The sequence below is a fragment of the Triturus cristatus genome, chromosome 7 (genome assembly GCF_964204655.1).
Source record: "Triturus cristatus chromosome 7, aTriCri1.1, whole genome shotgun sequence".
In the NCBI taxonomy this organism is placed as follows: domain Eukaryota; kingdom Metazoa; phylum Chordata; class Amphibia; order Caudata; family Salamandridae; genus Triturus; species Triturus cristatus.
The window spans coordinates 538,295,043-538,313,582 of record NC_140590.1 but is presented as its reverse complement, the minus strand read 5'-3'; the positions used below and the strand labels follow the sequence as shown (position 1 = coordinate 538,313,582).

At 47.8% G+C, this 18,540-nt stretch overlaps 1 protein-coding gene across 6 annotated transcripts in view; it reads right to left on the bottom strand.

The window, feature by feature from the left end:
- Positions 1–18,540, bottom strand: part of EXOC7 (exocyst complex component 7) — a 320,098-nt gene that overhangs the window by 58,805 nt on the left and 242,753 nt on the right. For all 6 annotated transcript variants that reach the window (XM_085616945.1, XM_085616940.1, XM_085616944.1 and 3 more), the window contains 3 exons: positions 11,199–11,264; positions 9,116–9,236; positions 7,757–7,852 (listed from right to left, as the gene is read on the bottom strand). In XM_085616945.1, the coding sequence (XP_085473071.1) occupies positions 7,757–7,852; positions 9,116–9,236; positions 11,199–11,264 (283 nt within the window). The remainder of the gene's footprint in view (positions 1–7,756; positions 7,853–9,115; positions 9,237–11,198; positions 11,265–18,540) is intronic.

The following is an 18,540-nucleotide window of genomic DNA, read 5'->3' as shown; positions in this document are numbered from 1 at the left end:
CAGTGACTCACGGCGGCTTGGAGGGGGACAGCGCGCCAGCCTGCCGAGTTGGACTGTTGGGGGCTGGCAATTGAAGTGGGCCGCAGGGTCAGCCCCTGCGCAGGAGGTTTCCGTCTCGGGTGCGGCGGCCCCGCAACGTGGAGTGACTGTGTGGGCCTTGGTCGGTGACCCTTGGGGGCATCCGCCCCTGCGGCTCTCCTGGCGGGTGCTCTTCCCACCTTCATCCGTGCTGGGCGTCTGGACGGCTGAGGGGGGCCCTCGTCTACCTTCCCCGTTGGAGGCTTGCCCGAGGCCTGGCGATCTGATCCGAAGGAGGCGCCTAGCAGCTGCAGCTTCCGGTGCGCCCTCTTTGGCCTTGAGATTTGGACGTGCAGGTTGCTCTTCCTCGTCGCCCCGTGGTGGCTGGAGTTGGCGCGCCCAGAGCGTGGTGAGGTCCAGTTGTCGAGGATTGGAGCTCACGGATGGCTCTCCGTGCCCGGGAGTGTGTGTTGGAGACCGCGGAGACGCCCAACGGGCCGGAGGTCGGGATACTGGGCACGCCCAGCTTGGGTCCCCTATCTCCTCGTCGTTGCTGGTGAGGACTGGTCGCGGCCTGGATACGGCGGCTGGGACCCATTGCATTGTCGGAGGGCGGCCCAGCGAGTGGTGTTACCGTTATCCCCACCGGGCAGCCACGTAGTGGCCTCACCAGCGGTACCACCATGGCCAACACGAAGAAAAAGGGGGACCGCTCCTTGAGAGATATGCTAGTGAAGGGGTCAGCAACTGGAGATCGGGGGGGCTCCACCCCCCACCCTCGTCGCAACCCTCTAGACAGGATGGAGCGGAGGTGCCCATCACCCGGACATTTCTTGAAGCTCATTTTAACACCCTCCGAGAGGACTTTCAAACACTTAAACAGGAGGTTGCAGGAGAGGTGCGAGAAATTAGTCGCGATGTGGACGAGCTGGGAGAGCGTGTAGCAGCTATAGAGAACACGGAGCAATCTAAATCTGATGAAGTGGAGCTGCTCCAACAGGAAATCCTTCGTCTTAGGGACCAACAGGTTGACCTGCAGGCACACGCGGAGGACCTTGAAAATAGATCCCCTCGCAACAACATTCGCGTGCAGGGCGGCCCACTACAAGCGGAAGGGAAGAATAGGACTGAATTTCTTCAGGGCCTCTTTCGGGACATTCTGGGGGAAGGTCCGGATCTTGAGATTCGCATCGATCGCGCCCACAGGGTGGGCCTGGGGCGAAGGCTCCAGCTTCCCCACCGGACATATTGGCCTTTTTGCCGGACTTCCCCATGAAGGAACACATTTTAAGGGAGGCTCGCTTAAACAACCACTCACTTATCAGGGGCACGCTGTAGCTCTTTTCCAGGACTTGGCCTCCATCACCCTTCAAAAACGGAAAGCTTTCAAGGAAGCAACCACATTCTTAAAAGCCAATGGAGTGCCATACTCGTGGGGCCACCCCTTCCGCTTAATCTTCAGGTGGAACGGTAAGCTGCACCAACTCCGCTCATTTCAAGAGTTATCCGACTTGCTTGGCCTTGCTCCACGCACTCCTGACTCTTCTCCTAAGCCGGCACGGCAGTCTTCTGGAGAGGGCTGGCAGCGGATGGGACGTCGTTGTTCGCCGTGGACAACTGTGAAGCCGGACCGCGCCACGATGTCCACTGAAAGAGCCTCGGCCCTCGCAGCAGTCACGAGAGATACTTCTAGGCCGGACTCGCCGTAAACTCGCTATGGGGGGATACACTATGCATAATACTCTAGCGCCGGTGTGGGGGGGGTGGCGGGCAGGGAGCCCGGGTCGCCCGGATGCCATGTTCTCCAAGTCCCTTTCTCTCCGTTTGTCCTTGGCTCGTGCTGAGGATATTGGACAATGGTTGGTCTCTGGAACTGGTTTGTGGGGGTTTGGGGGGGGAGGAGAGGGGGGGGGGGCACCAGTGTGCTGCCAGGGGAAGGATATGGAGGACGAGAGCACTTTGGAAGGGGTGCCCTTTGGTGGTGATGTCGTTGGGTCGATTTCTCACGGACCCTACTGGTCGGTGCTTGGCCGACACTCGCTTCATGATATCCAAGGGTCCCTATGGCCATCCAGGTTCTCACTCTTAATGTAAAGGGGTTAAACAGCCCCGTTAAGAGACGGGCAATTCTGAGCTATCTAGAAAACTCAGGGGCCTCGATTTGCCTGTTACAGGAAACACACCTGCTGCCTAAGGACTGGCACAGAATGCGATCTCGGGCGTTTCCCCACCAGTTCTTTTCTTCTATGCCAGATAAGAGGGGGGGGGTGGCCATACTGTTGGGCGAGACACTTTCACGGCGGTATTGGGGACAAATTGGTGGAGGTAAAGGGGCGGCTACTGGCCTATAGGCTCTGGGTGGGGGGTACCCCCGTTATTGTCGGCTCCCTCTACGCTCCCAATCCTCATAGATTCCCTGTCTGAAATCCTTCGTCACCATGACCGGCACATCTTGATCGGGGGTGACCTCAATCTAGTCATGGACTCTGGCCAAGGTCGTTCGGGTCAGCGCCGAGGGGACGCAGGAGCGATCTGGAGAGGGGGACGGGACTGGTTGCAGAATAGTGGACTGATAGATCTTTGGAGGGAGGCTCATCCCCATAGCACGCAATACTCCTTTTACTCGCATGTACATCAGACGTATTCTCGGCTAGATCATTTTATAGGGTCGTCCGATCTTAAAGCGCTGGTTCAGACCGTTGACATCGTCCCAGCGGCTATTTCCGATCACGACGCCGTGACTGTCACGCTCGATCTTCGGCCTTTGCATAGCCCGAAAGGGAGGTGGCGTCTTCGGGAATCCCTGCTTCAGCGTCCTGATGTTGTCCAACAGGTGCGTAAATGCATCACTGACTATTTGATGACTAACGACGTCCTGGAGGTCTCCTTGAACGCATTATGGGGGGCCCTTAAGGCAGTAGTGCGCGGGGAACTAATAGCTATTTCTGCGGCAGACAACAAAACCCACAGAGAGAAGAGAGAGGAATTGATGGCCAAGGTAGCAGAACTCAAACGAGTTCACAGCCGTACCGGAGCCCCGAGGATGTGGCGACAACTGAAGTCCGCCCGGGCCCAGCTGGCCAGCCTGGACCTTGACAGGGCGGAGTACGCCGCCCTACGACTTAAACATTCCTACTATATCGGGGGCGATAAAACAGGGAAGCTCCTGGCGAGCAAACATCGCGCCAGGACTCAACGTTCCAAAATCGCGGCCCTCAGCACCTCCACTGTTGAGAGGGTTGAAGACGATGAGCAGATTGCGGACGCCTTTCGGGAGTTCTATGCCACTTTGTATAGTAGAGACCCTACGGTCGACGGCTCGGGGGAGGCCTATCTTGGCCACGCGGCGGTCACAGCTCTGAGCGCGTCTGGTGCTGCGGCGTTGGACGCTCCCATTAGGGTGGAGGAAGTTGTGGGCGCGATCTCCCGTCTCAAGCCTCTGAAATCTCCGGGGCTGGATGGGTTTTCGGCGGGTTTTTACAAAGCCTTCTGCCAGCCCCTTGCTCTGATTTTGACCCGCCTGTTTAACTCTTCCGCGGGACCGGGCTCCATCCCCCGGACATGCTGGCAGCAGATATCGTGGTCATTCCCAAGCCGGGGAAAGATCCCACACGGTGTGCGGCATATTGCCCCATTTCCCTTCTTAACCTGGACCTAAAGCTTTTTACAGGTGTCTTGGCAGCCAGACTGGGCCCCCACCTTCCGGGTATTATCGAACCGGACCAATCGGGTTTTATACCCAACAGGCAAAGTAGTGATAACACCAAGCGGTTAATCCACTTAATCGACAAGGCACACTTTATGGATCTGGACGCTGTCTTGCTTTCAGTTGACGCTGAGAGAGCGTTCGACAGGGTGGACTGTGGTTTTTTGGATAAGACAATGGCTCACTTCGGACTGGGAGCTCGATTTCGGGCTTGGGTCGTGAGCTGCTATGATCAACCCACAGCAACGATCCGGGTCAACGGGGTCAGCTCCCGGCCATTCGGTGGGGCACGAGGCAGGGGTGCCCTCTTTCACCGCTGCTCTTCGCGCTTTACATTGAACCGTTAGCGCAACGGATCAGGGATAATCCCGACATCTCTGGCATTCCCTTTGGGGGGGGGGGGGGGGAACGCCACACGGTTAATTTATACGCGGACGACATCTTGGCGACTCTTGACACCCCTAGTCGCTCTGTCCCGGCATTCCTATGGGAGCTGACGGAATTCGGTAAGGTTTCGGGGTTTAAGGTTAATGTGGGGAAGTCTATGCTGCCGCCGCTGGGACTCAATGCCACTACTGCTGGCACTACGGCTGAAGGATTTGGGGAACTGCGCCCTCAGCCTGAAGTCCCCTACCTAGGGATTATTTTGACCCCATCCACCGCCCAAACGATTGCCCGTAACTACTCCATCCTCCACTCTCAAGTCACCTGTGCTCTTCGCAAGTGGCAGTCTTATCCCCTTTCACTGCTTGGCCGCGTGGCAGCGGTTAAAATGTCCATCTTGCCTAAAGTACTTTTATATATTTCAGACGATCCCGGCGGAACCCCCAATGCGTTACATCCACTCTCTGCAACGAGAGCTGCTCAGTTTCATCTGGGCGGGGAAGCGCCCGTGGGTACGTAGAGATATTGCCTACTGTCCCCCGATCGAGGGAGGGTTGGGGATCTCCCATTTACTGACTTACTATAGAGCAGCGCAACTTCGCTATCTTGTGGAATGGAGCAGGTCTGAGTCCGAGAAAAGGTGGCTATTTCAGGACAGAGCGATGGCAGGTCTCTCGTTGTGGAAGATACCGTTTCTGAATCCTGTAGATCGACCGAGGTATCTCACTAGATCTCCCATCACGCGCTCGGTGGTGCGGACGTGGGATGCGGTGGCGACCCAACGGCAACTTACATCTTTCCCCTCGCCCCTGACGTCCCTATTTGACAATCCAGCTTTCCCTCCAGGATGCGACAAGAGGGCGTTTCCGGAATGCGGAGTCTCGACCTCAAAATCTGCAGGCCATCTCTTCGATGTTGACGGGTTCCTCCCGTACGCGGAGCTGGCTGAGTGGCACGGCATTCAGCGCCCTCCAAAATTCCAATATTTCCAACTTCGCCATTGGTTACTTCACCCTGATACGCGTCCGCTTGGGAGTAGACGCCTCACGGCCTATGAGAAGTGGCTTTTATCGAAGCACTCGGACCGCCATTTGATTTCTGAATTATATCTAATGCTACGACCGCCAGCCTCCGGGGAGTGCTCGGCCGAGCAGCGGCGGTGGGAGGTGGAGTTAGGGAGGAGCCTTTCGCTAAGGGAGTGGTCTCAGATCTATCATAGAGCGAACCATACAGCTAGCAAGGAAGCAGCGGTTAAAGTTGCCCATTACCGGTACCTGACCCCGGCTCGCCTCCAAAAATTCAATCTATATCGCAGCCCCACCTGTTGGAGGGGATGTGATGAGGAGGGCACGTTGACACATCTCCTCTGGGACTGCAGGGAAGTGGCAGATTATTGGACGTCAGTCCTTGATGATATAGATTCTTACTTCGACACTACCATACCCCGCTTTCCAGTCTATACCCTGCTCGGGTTACCCAATGCACTCACCTTCCCGTTGAAATCCATTCGGGGGAAACAACTAGGGCTAGCTATGGGCGCGGCTGTACAGCACATTCTTTCGCTCTGGGGAACGCACACTCGCCCAACACACATGGGGTGGCTACATAAACTGTGGTACATTATCGGGATGGAGCGCATACACGCTAACTTAACCCACTCCTCGGACTCCTTCTGTACTGTCTGGCGCCCCCTCTTGGCATTGCTGGTGAATGAATTCAATGAAGTCACTTGCACCAAATACCTCCGTTTACCCCGACTCACTGACGTCTCATGTTCAACGGATACAGTTTAAGAGCCACTACATCTTCTCATTCATAAAGGGCGCCAGCACACCGGTAAAAGGGGGGGGGGAGGGGGGGAAGTTTGGCTAGGAAGGGAGGGTGGGGGTTAATAGCGGGTGGGCTTAGTTCATGTGCCGCTTTCGACACTGCCCTCTACTAGTTTGTTATAATATATGGGCCTCATGCTGGACAATTCCCCTTGGTAGCATGGACATTTGTAGACCACTTTGGTTATATACGCTAGGGAACAGTCGCTTACTTTCAGTTGTGGGGCCTGTTGGGCTACGCATGGGCATTGATGGGCTTGTTCGTATGTCACTCTGCCTGCTTTAAAATACTAAATAAAGTTATTTAAAAAAAAGAACCCTTTTTCCTGAAGTTACTTTGTATGCTCCTCTGAATCCTGCATAACGTTTCTGCATCTGTTTCCAGTTTTTGATAGAATGTTCCAACAGTAAAGATCTCAAAAGAAGCGCAGAGAAAAAACATAAGCGGCATGATATCCATCCCAAGGATTACCATTATCTGTTGAAACTCGTGTGTGATGGTAGTCTTTCACCAATTTTACCAAGTAAACCCTTTTATGATGCTGGTAATTCTTTTCGCCATAAGAATCCTGGAAACTTTCATTTTTCTTTCTTCCTCTCATTTCTTCTAAGCTTCAGTTGTTCAGAATAGGCAATGTTGTTGTCATCTTTCACCAAAACTAATCCGGGAAAAAAATGCTTAGGTGTTCTTGGTAAGTTAAATGCTTCTACATATTTCTCTTCCTCCATCTGCTCTTTTTTCTTTTTGTGCAATTCCTGCTTCTGCCTGTACTTATCTCTGTTGATAGTTACATCTTTGAGAGCTGTTTTTCCACTGGCTTGTCTAGATGTTGACATCAGTGTGTATATCATTGGTAAAAGTGATAGCACATATGTTCTCAATGTCCATCGAAAGAACAGCAAATTAGACTAAGGTGACAACAATGATGCTTTCAACAAGACAAGTGCCATCAATCTTGTGATCAGGAGTACTAGAGTCCTATATGGACACTGATTTTACTAGAGATATGTGGCCCATACCACAATAAGAATTACCTTTCATGTAAATCCTTCTAGCATGTAGTTTGAAGTCTGGTTGCAGTTCCCCAAGAGGCTTTTCTCTACTTTAAGGGTAGGAGTGTGTGTGCATTTCTGTCTGTCATCTAGACATGAAGGGTAAACGAGGGGCATCTCTGGACATTAAGAGGGTACAAAAGGGCATTTTATCAGAGCACAAAAGGGGTACTGCTTTAGCACAGGAAAAAAGAGTAGAGGCGTGTCTTAAATTCTTCCATCTACAACATATCAGACTGCTGCCTGTTCCAGACAATTTACCTGCAGCAACAAGTGCTCACTAGGTCAAAGCACCAGTAAAGCAAAACAGATTTGAGTCTATCTATAGCACGATTGCCATCAGCTATGTTTTTAAAAGAGAAGCATGATTTGAAGCTATGGGTCTGTAGCTGTGAGGGGCCAGAATTTGATTCTGGAAAATGTGTAATGAATAGAACATTGAAATCCCTCCGTATGAGCACCATACTATCTTGAATCCTAGAATGTTAAACATGTTCTGCCATCACTTGACCAAGGATATCACAGGTTGATCTCTGTGTGCTATATAAATGGTAAGTTATCAAAACACTAATGCACATTTTCCTCTGCTCACAAACACCCCACGTCTAATTCTAAATCATGGAGAAGATACCAGAATAACAAGTGCTCTTAAAGCTCGGAGATACGCTGAGTGGCATGAATTACTTGAACACCACCGTCTGATGCAGGATTTCTTCCAGCATCCAACCCTTGATTGACATAGACGAGGTTATGACAGTTTGCTCACCTGTTCTGATACAACTTGATTTGCTCTTCAATGTGTCCCCTATAATGCTTCTCTGCATTCTTCAGTGTTATTGACACCAGTTGAATGAGCTCAGACCTGTGAGAAGAAAATTCAAACACTGTATTCATTGGTTCTACCACATCCTACCACAACAAATATGGGGTTTCACCAGAGGTATGGGAGGACGATCAAGCCAAAATGTAGTGTCTGCATTAATTCAGATGTTTTGAACAATATAGATAACACCTCTAAAAGGAAAGAGAACAGTTTAAAGTGCACTGCACAAAAGGCTATTTTGTAGCCCTTACCTAAGTAGGGGACAGATGTTTTAAGACAGGGTTCACAAGATGTGGGGGCAATTTGAGCACCAACATTCTGTGAATCCTGTGGTATTTTGCGAACTAACCTTTGAACTAATATGTCGATTCACAAAACATCGAATCACAGTGGGTTGCAATTTGACTTACCTCATGAATATTAATGAGGTAGGTCACAAACTGCGAACCACTACGATTCGCTGCCATCACAAGTATGGTGGCCTGCTAGAGTAAGCAAACACTGGTGTTTGTGATTGCTTTTAAATAAAGCAATTTGTTTTCTTAAATGTAGCCCATGGCCCTTAAAGGAAAACCGGATGAGTTTGAAAACAGAACCATTTTGTAAACTACTTTTTAAGAGTAGGCAGTGTTTTTTTCAGTTTTTTTTACCTTTCAAAGGCGACCATTCATTTCAAGTAGTCTGTAAAAGCGACCACTCATTTCAAGTAGTCTCTAAAATTTAATGGTTTATGAACGGATTTCAGTAGCAAAACATTAATATACATTGCAAGAAATCGCTATTAGAAAGGGATGCCCTAAACATGCCCCTTCTTAACAGTGATTCCTAATGGTTTCCTTAAGCCATTTAACGATTTGATAACATGTCACCGAATCGCTAAACGGGTTTAATGCTTTCAAAAAACACACTTTGTTGCAAAGCCTGCGATTTACCAGGCTATGTGACCAGAAAATGTGTTCGTACATCTGACCCTAAATGAAATAAAAAGGTACAATGACAGCATCACAAGATGAGGTATTTCCTCCTCTGGCAACAGACTGTGCTCTCTGAGAGCCACAGCTGAGCACACTCATTATATGCACAGAGTAGGCACAAGAGTGATAGCAGAATTACAAGCATCACTCACTCACATGGAGCAAGTACAGTGAGATAGATAGATAGATAGATAGATAGATAGATAGATAGATAGATAGATAGATAGATAGATAGATAGATAGATAGATAGATAGATAGATAGATAGATAGATAGATAGTCAACAGTGCAAGCTTGCTTCACTCACAGAGACACATCCATATACTTACTTCTCAAGAGACTTTAGGATATAATTGTAGTTGTTATGAAGGAAGATTGCACTCAGAGCCATATCTTCATACACCTTGGATTTACTCAGGAGGTTAAGCTGCAGGTTGCCGAGCACTTTGCCTACAATACACAAAGTAAAATGTTATCGGCGAGGATTTGTGCTACTGTACAGGCGCTGAAATGCCACACACCACCCACAGCGGTCACTCTAAATAAGTGATTTTCAAAGAATCAGTGCCGGCCCCTTCCAGCTATTTCCACCCACTTCCGAAGCCTATGAGCCACCTGATGTCTGTAGAAAATGAGACAACAACAAAAGTGACTAGTTCACTCTCAGTAGAGTGAGGCCCGGTATGTTCCACAATATATTGTACCAAGTCATTAGACAAAGTAAGTATGACTACAAAAAGGGCTTACTCTGAAAGAGTGCACAACATGTTATGTTATGTTAAAGATCACTTGTTAAGCGCATGTACACCATAAAAGCATCTTGGCACTGGGGTAGAAAGAGGCTACTGCTGTCATAGCTATATATTCATAAACTTGTCTGAACAGCTAAGTTTTCCGTTTTTTTTTTATCTCACATAATTCACAGATCTTATTTCAAGGGGGAAGATGTTCCAAGCGAGGGACAATCAAGTTGTGCAAACTTGTGCAGATTTAAAAAGCAGTGGCCTCTTACTCATCCACATTTGGTGGGGGGAGTTGGGACTCCAGCATCTATTAATTTATTACCATCCCCATAAACTGGCACGAAGGGGGGTGGGTTTCAAGCAGCATTATATTTCTTCTCTTCTGGTTTCCAGTGAGATAATTTGGTGTCCAGAATGCGATTGTTAGTAGTAGAAGCTAGTGATCCCTCAAAGGGGTGGCGTGTAATACTTGCCACGGGTTCACCTGATTGTTTTCAAAATTTGTCTTGGCTGCCATCAAATGCACCAAATACACTCACACTTACAGTTTTTCGTACACGCGTTTTCTCTCTTACTCTAAACTGCTGGTGTGTAGGGGCTCTGTTTTGAACTCATGGGGGACAGGTGTTCTGCGTTAAGATTGCAGCAGGTGCAGTTACACCATGGCCTCTTTGCCCTGGTACAACTGCACCTGTTGCACTATGGATAGAGACACCCCCGACTCACTCCAACTCCCTCTCACGATCTCCTCCACATTTACTCTAAATTACACTGCTTTACTCATTCCCTCACTTTCCCTTATTCATAGTCCCTCTCACTCACTGATTCTCATTTTTTAATTCTCATTGACACTCTCAAACACATTAAACTAGCACACAATCTCACTATCAATCACTCACAAGCAAAGGTTCACTCACATACTCACAGAGAAACCACACTTTTTTTAAACTTGCCTTTCTTTCTTTTATGGCACCTCAGATGCTCCATGGCAACAGCAGAGCAGAAATCAGGTGCTGGACATAGGAACCAGCAAGCCATGATTCCTAACTAGGAGTCAGACAGAACAGAAAGGCCAGGTTTCAGAGGAAGATCTACCTCAAGCCCTCTTCTAGCTTCTTGACAGGACTAGAAGCACAGTCATATCAGAAGACGGGACAGTGCTGGGGGTCCTACCCCTGCTGCTCTGTGCGTCTCCTAGTTGGCCTCAGGTATACACTAATGCGCGCCTGAAAGACATATTTTAGCAGACATACTATGCTGCTTGAGGCATGCGCAGTAAGTCTGCTAAATAAAATAAATTGTGCTGTGTGAGGTGATTGTAGTTGAACTACATCCTGCAGACATGCTCAATCCAGGTATCTACATACAGAGTGTTGTGTTTTCAAACATCGCTCTGTAGCAGGATCGTCGTGCAGCTCCCTCCTCCTCCTGTCACCAGAAACCTGGTGGAGAGGCTGAGAGGGTTGACCTGCTCACTGCAGAGTTCATGCAAACACAAATGTCATGTCTGCATGAACACTGGCAAATTTAATTAAAACAAGTGTAATCATTTAATCTAGCAGTGTCTCTTTGGGCTAACAGGTGGCAGAGCTACACCCTGGAGCCCCGGAAGAGGAACCGCTCCTAATTGACAGGCAGAAAAAAAGAAATATGTATATATAGTACTTACACATGTAGTTGCTTAGAAGCCGCCGGTTGAATTCAGAGCTATAACTTGTGGCTGATGAGCTTGTCTCTGAAAGTAAAGACACTTTATAGAAATTACGCAGAAAACAGGGTGCCAAGATTACTGTTTGGCACACTTATCCTTAAACAGGACTTCACTAGCAGACCTCAATCATCCAGCCAGAAAGAATTTGTTGATATGGCTTTATAAGACCCCAAATACACCATGTTCCCCCATACCCAATCTTGGGCAGGCTTGTGAACTGTGACTACACGAGGAATATTTGACCATGTTTAAAAGACATTCTGGGCTACCATTTCCAACAGAACACCCAATATCATAGGACTGAGATTTAGAAAGTCTATCTCAAATCAAATCAGCGTAGAAGCCACTTTTCTATGTCCTATGATACTTGTGAATTTATCAGTTAGCAGTAGTTGGCATAAGTGAAATGGCTACTGTTAGCATAGCACTATTATGCACGCATAATTATGCTGGAGAACCACAAACATGTCCCAAGCTTTCCAGAACCTTACATCCTCACCTTATTATATCCACTTCACTCACACACAGTGATGACAGCCTCCTAGACATGCAGCATCCCCTTCTAGGTCGCTAGTAGGACTCTCACATCGCTGCTAATGCACTAGAATCATAACCCCTTACTATTTGATTATCAAAAAGAAATCACAAGGAGAACCTGCCCTTTTCTCCAATAATTGTTCACTCTGCAGACATTTTTCTAAAAAGGAGTCACTTGTGTGCTTTTCAAAGTGATTTGCAGAACTTTATGGCTCAGCTGAGCTAGTGGAATATGATCCGATGTGTTTTATACTTTACTACAAAGAGTAACCAGAAATATGTAGGTCTACTCCTAGCACTAAACATGTCAATGTGGCACATATCTTACTTGCTTCTAAGGTGCTTTGACATATAGCAAAATTGAGAAAAGCAGATTTCGATTTAAAAGCCTTTCAATCCTTCTCATTTAATGTCTATCCTCATAGCATGTTTTCTACTAGAGCCTCCCCAGGGACCAATCACATCCATTCTAACTGCCTTCAAATAACACTGGTTTCTGAAAAGATAGGTAGGAGATTGTCTTTAATATACGAGCTATATCTGGAAGACCTATTTAAGGACTCCCAAACTGTACTAATAAAATATATCACAACTATAATTAAAATGTTTCCTGCTCAAACACCCAAAGGTACTTTCTAGGAGCCTCTCATGAGCCAACAAAGTAAGAAACAGTCCATACAGGTGCCCAGAGCATGCAAACGGCAAACACCCCACTGGGCCGCATCAGGTGGGTGGGACGCACTGATTAATTATGCTTACCTCGAAAGTCTATAGGAATATTGTAAGTGTCGCCAAGAACTAAAGCATTCAATCAGAACAGAAAAAAAAGGCAAGGAGAGAGGAAAATAAGAAGAGAGGGGAGATAAGAGAACATATTTTGGATAAGGGGCAGATAGACAAAGGAAACCAATGGAGAAAAGAAGTGTTATGGGATAGAGGCAGGAGACAGGAATTGATAAGAGGAGCGAGAAGAGAGAAATCGGAAAAGAAAAAGGAGGAAGAGAGAACAGAGGTAGAAGAGATTGGAGAAAAGAAGCCAGTGAAGAGGTGGATTGAAAAAGAGATAGGGGAAAGAAACGGTGGGAAACAATGATAGTTAATAATGAAAAGAAAATGAAAGGGGGAGAAGATGGTGGAAGAGTAAAGGAGAAAAGAGGGGATAGAACAATGAGAAGAGGAAAAGCAAATAAAGATAAGGCAGGGAGTGAAAGCAATAGAAGTTATGGATTAGAAGAGTGAGTATAAGAAAAAAATGAGAAGTTGGAGAACAACGAACAAAAAAGGAAACAACATAAGGTGAGTAATGGAGAAAAGTGGAAGGCAGGGAGAAATAGGTTTAGTGCAAAAAAAGAGAAACAAACAGGTTAGAATATCCCATCTCTCTGAAAAACGAAAGTAGGTTAATACAGGACAAGTGAAAAGTTGAGAGTGAACAAGCTAAGGTAACCACTCTAATACCAGAGAGGGGACTTCAGCATGAAAAATTGGGAAGAGGACAATAACACCATCATAAGACAGCAGCGTTTCGAGCAAAGAATTGGCCTGTCAGACAAGATCATGGACTACCAGATTGACTATCAATGTGGCTGATCACTTCTTGAATTTAGTTCATAGCGGAATCAAATGGCTGGCATAGACAGAAATGTAACTACTGTACAACTTAAGTGCATGAAATCCATTTACACTGGTCTGACATTTCCACAGTCTATCACGCACAGTATCACTCCGTATTAAAGGCAAACCATTTACACCAAGAAATGTGAATGTATTGTGGAACAGAAATTATTTTAAAAAAACCACAAAGGGAGCACGTCAATTTATTTATTTCCCAATACTGTGATAAGTATTCCATGCTGGCACAAATTTGCATGGTGTATTAAACCTATCCCTGATGTACAGGGTTATTGAAGGTCATTTAATGCCAATATCCTCTCTTTGATATTTAAAGGGTTACTAGAGCAGTCGTAGATTAGCAAATGAAGAAGAGATGGAAAGAAGATGGAAGGAAAGACACAGGCAGAATGCAGAACACAATAACTGTGAGGTTAGAGTTCATGTGTATGAATCAACAGTGCCCGAAAGCCTCTCTATACAAAGCAGAGAAAATAGATAGCCAACAATGGGTGAAGCAATGCCACAGGACTAGGTGATGTTGTTACTAGTCACAAAGAGGCAGATGGATGGCACATGTAGCATGAGGGGTGTCACTGGGTAGGAACTTGAATTGATAGGGTGCCACAGTGTTCTATGGATAAAAGGCAATGGACAGCCACCTATGCATTGGACACTGTCTCCAGTAGAGAGTCAGAAGGTCCCTACCCAAAACGTGCTCTTGACTTTCCAATTCTTGGTCACTAAAAATATGGTTTTGTGATGCATGAAACCTTTGCACTGAGGCATTTAAGAGCAGTTTAGTTGGCTCAATGTAGTTACTGTTCTGTATCTATCCTGTCTCCCCAAAGATATGGGAGACAAACATGTTACTTACCTTTGGTAACGCCGTATCTAGTGAGACTATCTAGCCACAGATTCCTTACCTTAGAATATTCCCCAGGCGTCAGTCTGAATTCAGAAAATCTTGCGCAGTACTCTGCCCACCGGTAGATGGTAGCAATCGGGTCCACGTCGGCTGCGCCAGATGTGACCAGCACAATGCCCATCTAGGCACCACGCCAGCCCGCTGACATCAGTTTATTTTGTCGTTTCTGCGCTAGAAGCACGGAGCCATAGCTGAAAGTTGATGGACCTGTGTGTAAGGACCTAAGGGAACCTTTCTAGGCAGAAAAACTGGTTTGCAGAAGCGGGAGGGTTGGGAGGGTCAGTAAGCACTCTACGGCTAGAGTCTCTACCAGATAAGGTATTACCGAAGGTAAGTAACTTGTTCATCTGATAGAGACTTGTAACTACAGATTCCTTAACTAAGAATAGATACCCAAGCAATGACTCCCCTGGAGGAGGTTCTGCGACATGGCTAGACCAAAATGTCCAGGAGGACCAAACAAGCAAAGTGCCCATTGTCACAAATCTGACTGTCCAGGCAGCAGTATTTGGTAAACAGGTGCAGAAATGCCCACATTGCAACCTGACAGATATCCAGGACAGGGAATCCGCCCACTAACTCAGTGGTCTCAGCCTTGGCTCTGCTGGAGTGAACTCGCAAGTCCTCAGGGGTCTGCTTTTTGGCAATTCCTTTGCATATCTTAATACAGAGTACAAACCATCTGGAGATGGTCTGTTTCTTCCCTTCTTTCACTTTCTTCGCACCAGCGAACCCAATGAACAGTTGATCATCCATCCGGTGTTCTCCAGTGCGACTGATGTATAACAACAACACTCTTTTTTGGTGCAGGCAATGAAGGATTGAAGGTTGAGGTAGCGCGAAGAAAGTCAGTAGCATGATGCTTTGGCCGACGTGGAGAAGTGTTACCACTTTGGGAGAAAAGAGGCACGAGTGAGGAGACCCCGTTTGTCTGGGAAGAGGCAGGTGTACGGATGGTGTACAGAGAGTGCCTGTAGCTCGCTAACCCTCCTGGCGGATGTAGAAGATTGTTTTGATAGTCAGGAGACGTAGAGGACAGCTATGAATGGGCTCGAATGATAAACAGATCAAAAAGGTTTAGACCAAGTTCAGGTCGCATTGGAGCATAATGAAAGTTTTAGGTGGGAACATGTGTTAAAATCCTTTCAGGAAACAAGTCACAACAGGTGACTTGAACAAGTAGGGCTCATCTGGCAACTGTAAGAAAGCCGAAATGGCCGAAAGGTACCCGTTAACTGTGCCCAAAGGGAAGCCTTCGGGCCAAAGATAAAACAAACAAAAACTCAAACAAAAGTGTAGAAAGAAGATCAACATATTTTTCAGCACACCAAGCCACAAACTTGCACTAAAAGCAGCTGCATATGGTCTTTGTGAAGTTATATTGGCAGCCAGACGTCCATCAACAGACTTCCACAGGCATGCTCCCTGCAATACCTGGACACCAGGTCAGATTATCCTCTGAAGCTGCACCCACTGCGATCTCAGGTTCCAATGCAGAGCCCGCATATGCTGTTGGGCATGTTTTACCAGAAGGATGCAGGAGGACATGAGACTCCGCAGTCTCTGTGTCCGGATCATCGAATTGCATGATGGGGGTTGGAATATCAGAAACCTGAATATCCTGGGCTCGCAACTTCGGAGTGTAGGCGCTGAGCTGCACTGTGTCTAGAATGGCTTTGATGAAAAGGGGTGTCTGAGAGGGAGTCAAGCATAAAGTCATGGTGGCGGGGTGGAAAAGAATGCAGCTGGTAGCCCCTACCGCAGTCACAGATAGTGCAAAAAGCAGAGTGGGGCTGGCATGCGGCTGTGGGGAGTTCCAATGACCAGGCGGTGGCCCTGCAGTCCTTAAAGTGCTCGAGTGCCAAATCTGCCTTATTGTAAAACAGGCGAGAGCCACTTAAGGGAATGTCCATATGGGATGCCTGAACATCCCCGAGAAGCCAGGTGACCTCAGCCGAGCGGGGAGATGAATTGTCACCGATGAAGCAATCGCTCTTCTTAGTGAGTCTGTCATGTCCAATCGGCAGCATACTGTGAACTGTGCTGCATCCCTGCAATCAGCAATAGCCTGGAACAGGATGGTTCGGGCCTCTTCCGAGACCATGGGCATCACTTGCACAACTGAGTCCCAAACAGTGTGGAAATACCGTCCCATGAGGAACGTGGTGATCACGAACCACACTGCAAGGACGATGGAAGAGAAAATTGCTGGGGGGGGGGGGGGGGGGGGGGGAGGTGTTGTGCAAGGAAACCTGGGTCACCAGGAGCAGGTCGATGGAGGCTGGCAATAGTCCTGTGCACACAGGATATTTGTGAGGGCCTCAAAGGGGAGAAGTTGCGTAGGGGCTACCCCAGGTTAAAACACCTCTGTTAAGACGTTAGCCTAGGCTGCCACTAAAGGCAGTGTAAGGTCCAGGACCTTAGAAGTTCTTCTCACTACCATGGCAAAGGAAGTCCCTTCCTCCGTAGCCACAGTAGGAGGAGCGACTAGGCCCGTGTCAGAAGTGTCCACATCACTGGAATCCGCTAGTTCCTCATGCCAGTTATCCTCGGCCAAGGGTTCTTCAAAGGGGTTGGGATAACCATAAGGATCCTCAGATACGTCCCAATCTTATTCCCCATAGGGCCCATCAGTAAAAGGAGGTGCTGGCGCGGTCTCTGTCCTGAATGGTCTTGGTCTGGGTGGCGCAGGAGTCTGCATCGGTCGATGTCGGTCAAGCTCCGTATCAGAATTGGGTATGACAGTGGGGTTGGTGGCACCGGGAACAACAAAAAGGGAATGACTCCTGGGAAGGGGCCAGCTCGTGACCGGAGCGGATCTGGATTCAGGAATGGATCTAAAGGGCTTGAATGTCATTAAGGGTGAACACACTGGCGGGAATCAAATTGGGGCAACATCTGAACCCGTGGAGCCCCAAGGACACCAGAGAGGGGTTGCCCACCCATAAATGAGGTGCATGGGCTCATAAAATTCTGTAAGTTGGTCGGGGATCGCTCTGGGAATCTCTGGGTGGCGCAGAGCAGAGTGTACCCAGGCTCTGCAATGGACGTGTGGGAGCAGGGCCTACAACATTTCTGGCGTTTCCACGTCTTGTCAGATGACTTGGACCAGCGAAGTTGAAGAACGCTTTTGAATTCTTGGATTTCTTAGATGTCTTGTGGGACTTACAAGAGGATGACTTGCAGCATGACTAAGACCGGCAGGAACGACTCCGACAGTGGGTCCGGGACCTTCCTCTTGGCCGAGACCTTGAGGGGTGCAGAGTTGTTCAGTGTCGGTTGACAAGGAGATTAAGGGCATGCTCGCAGGTTACCATCAGATTTATCACTCAACAGCCTGGCTCCAGGAACTACAAACCAACTGAGGGTCTGTCACAGACATCTGCCTGTGACAGGATCCACAAGGTTTAAACCCCACAGGTTTTATGGAGACATCCACAGCACACAGTGAAGTTTAGCTCAAAAAGAATCTCAACAAAAAGTTGAAAAGGTAGTCTAGAAAAGAACTCTCTCCAGACCTATGCAGAACTAATGTCAGTGCACTGTTGTGAGGTAGAGGCTAGATAAACATTGTGCACATCACTTCAGGCATGGACAAAGCCGTTGATGCACAGCCGATCTGCGCCACCCACCGGCACACAGAGGTACTGCCCAAGATTTTCCTGATCCAATCTGACGCCTGGGGAAAAACTAGAACATAAGGGATCTACAGCTAGGAGTCTTTATCAGATACTGCACTGTATATGGTTTATCCCATGTACACAGAATTTAGATGGGTACAATAGGCTCCACCATGTTTAGAAGCTGTGCAAAGGAGGACTATGCAGCTACCTGATGATCTTCTCTACCCGTTTCTCTCCTTGAGGCTTGCTTTTTTTCCTCTTCTCGCTTCGCTAAACAGTTTGTGTCAGTGCCACTCATGTAAGTAACTTTAACTAAAGCATACAAAGAATGATGGATGGAATGGTTGAATTAATCTCAGCCACTGGCAATTACTCGGGATGCATCCCAATCCTTGTGTAGATAAGTGCAAGGTGGTACACATTCAAGCATCCCATTTTAATAGTCCTTGGCAATCTGGTGAGGTTTAGAGCAAAATGCCATGTCAGGTTTTTTTTTAGGAGGAATAAATGGTAAACACCTATTTCCCGTCCCTAAAAAATAGGTACTGTGTGGAAGTACTCAGAGTCCATTTGACTGTTCACTTGTCCCGCCCAATCCAAA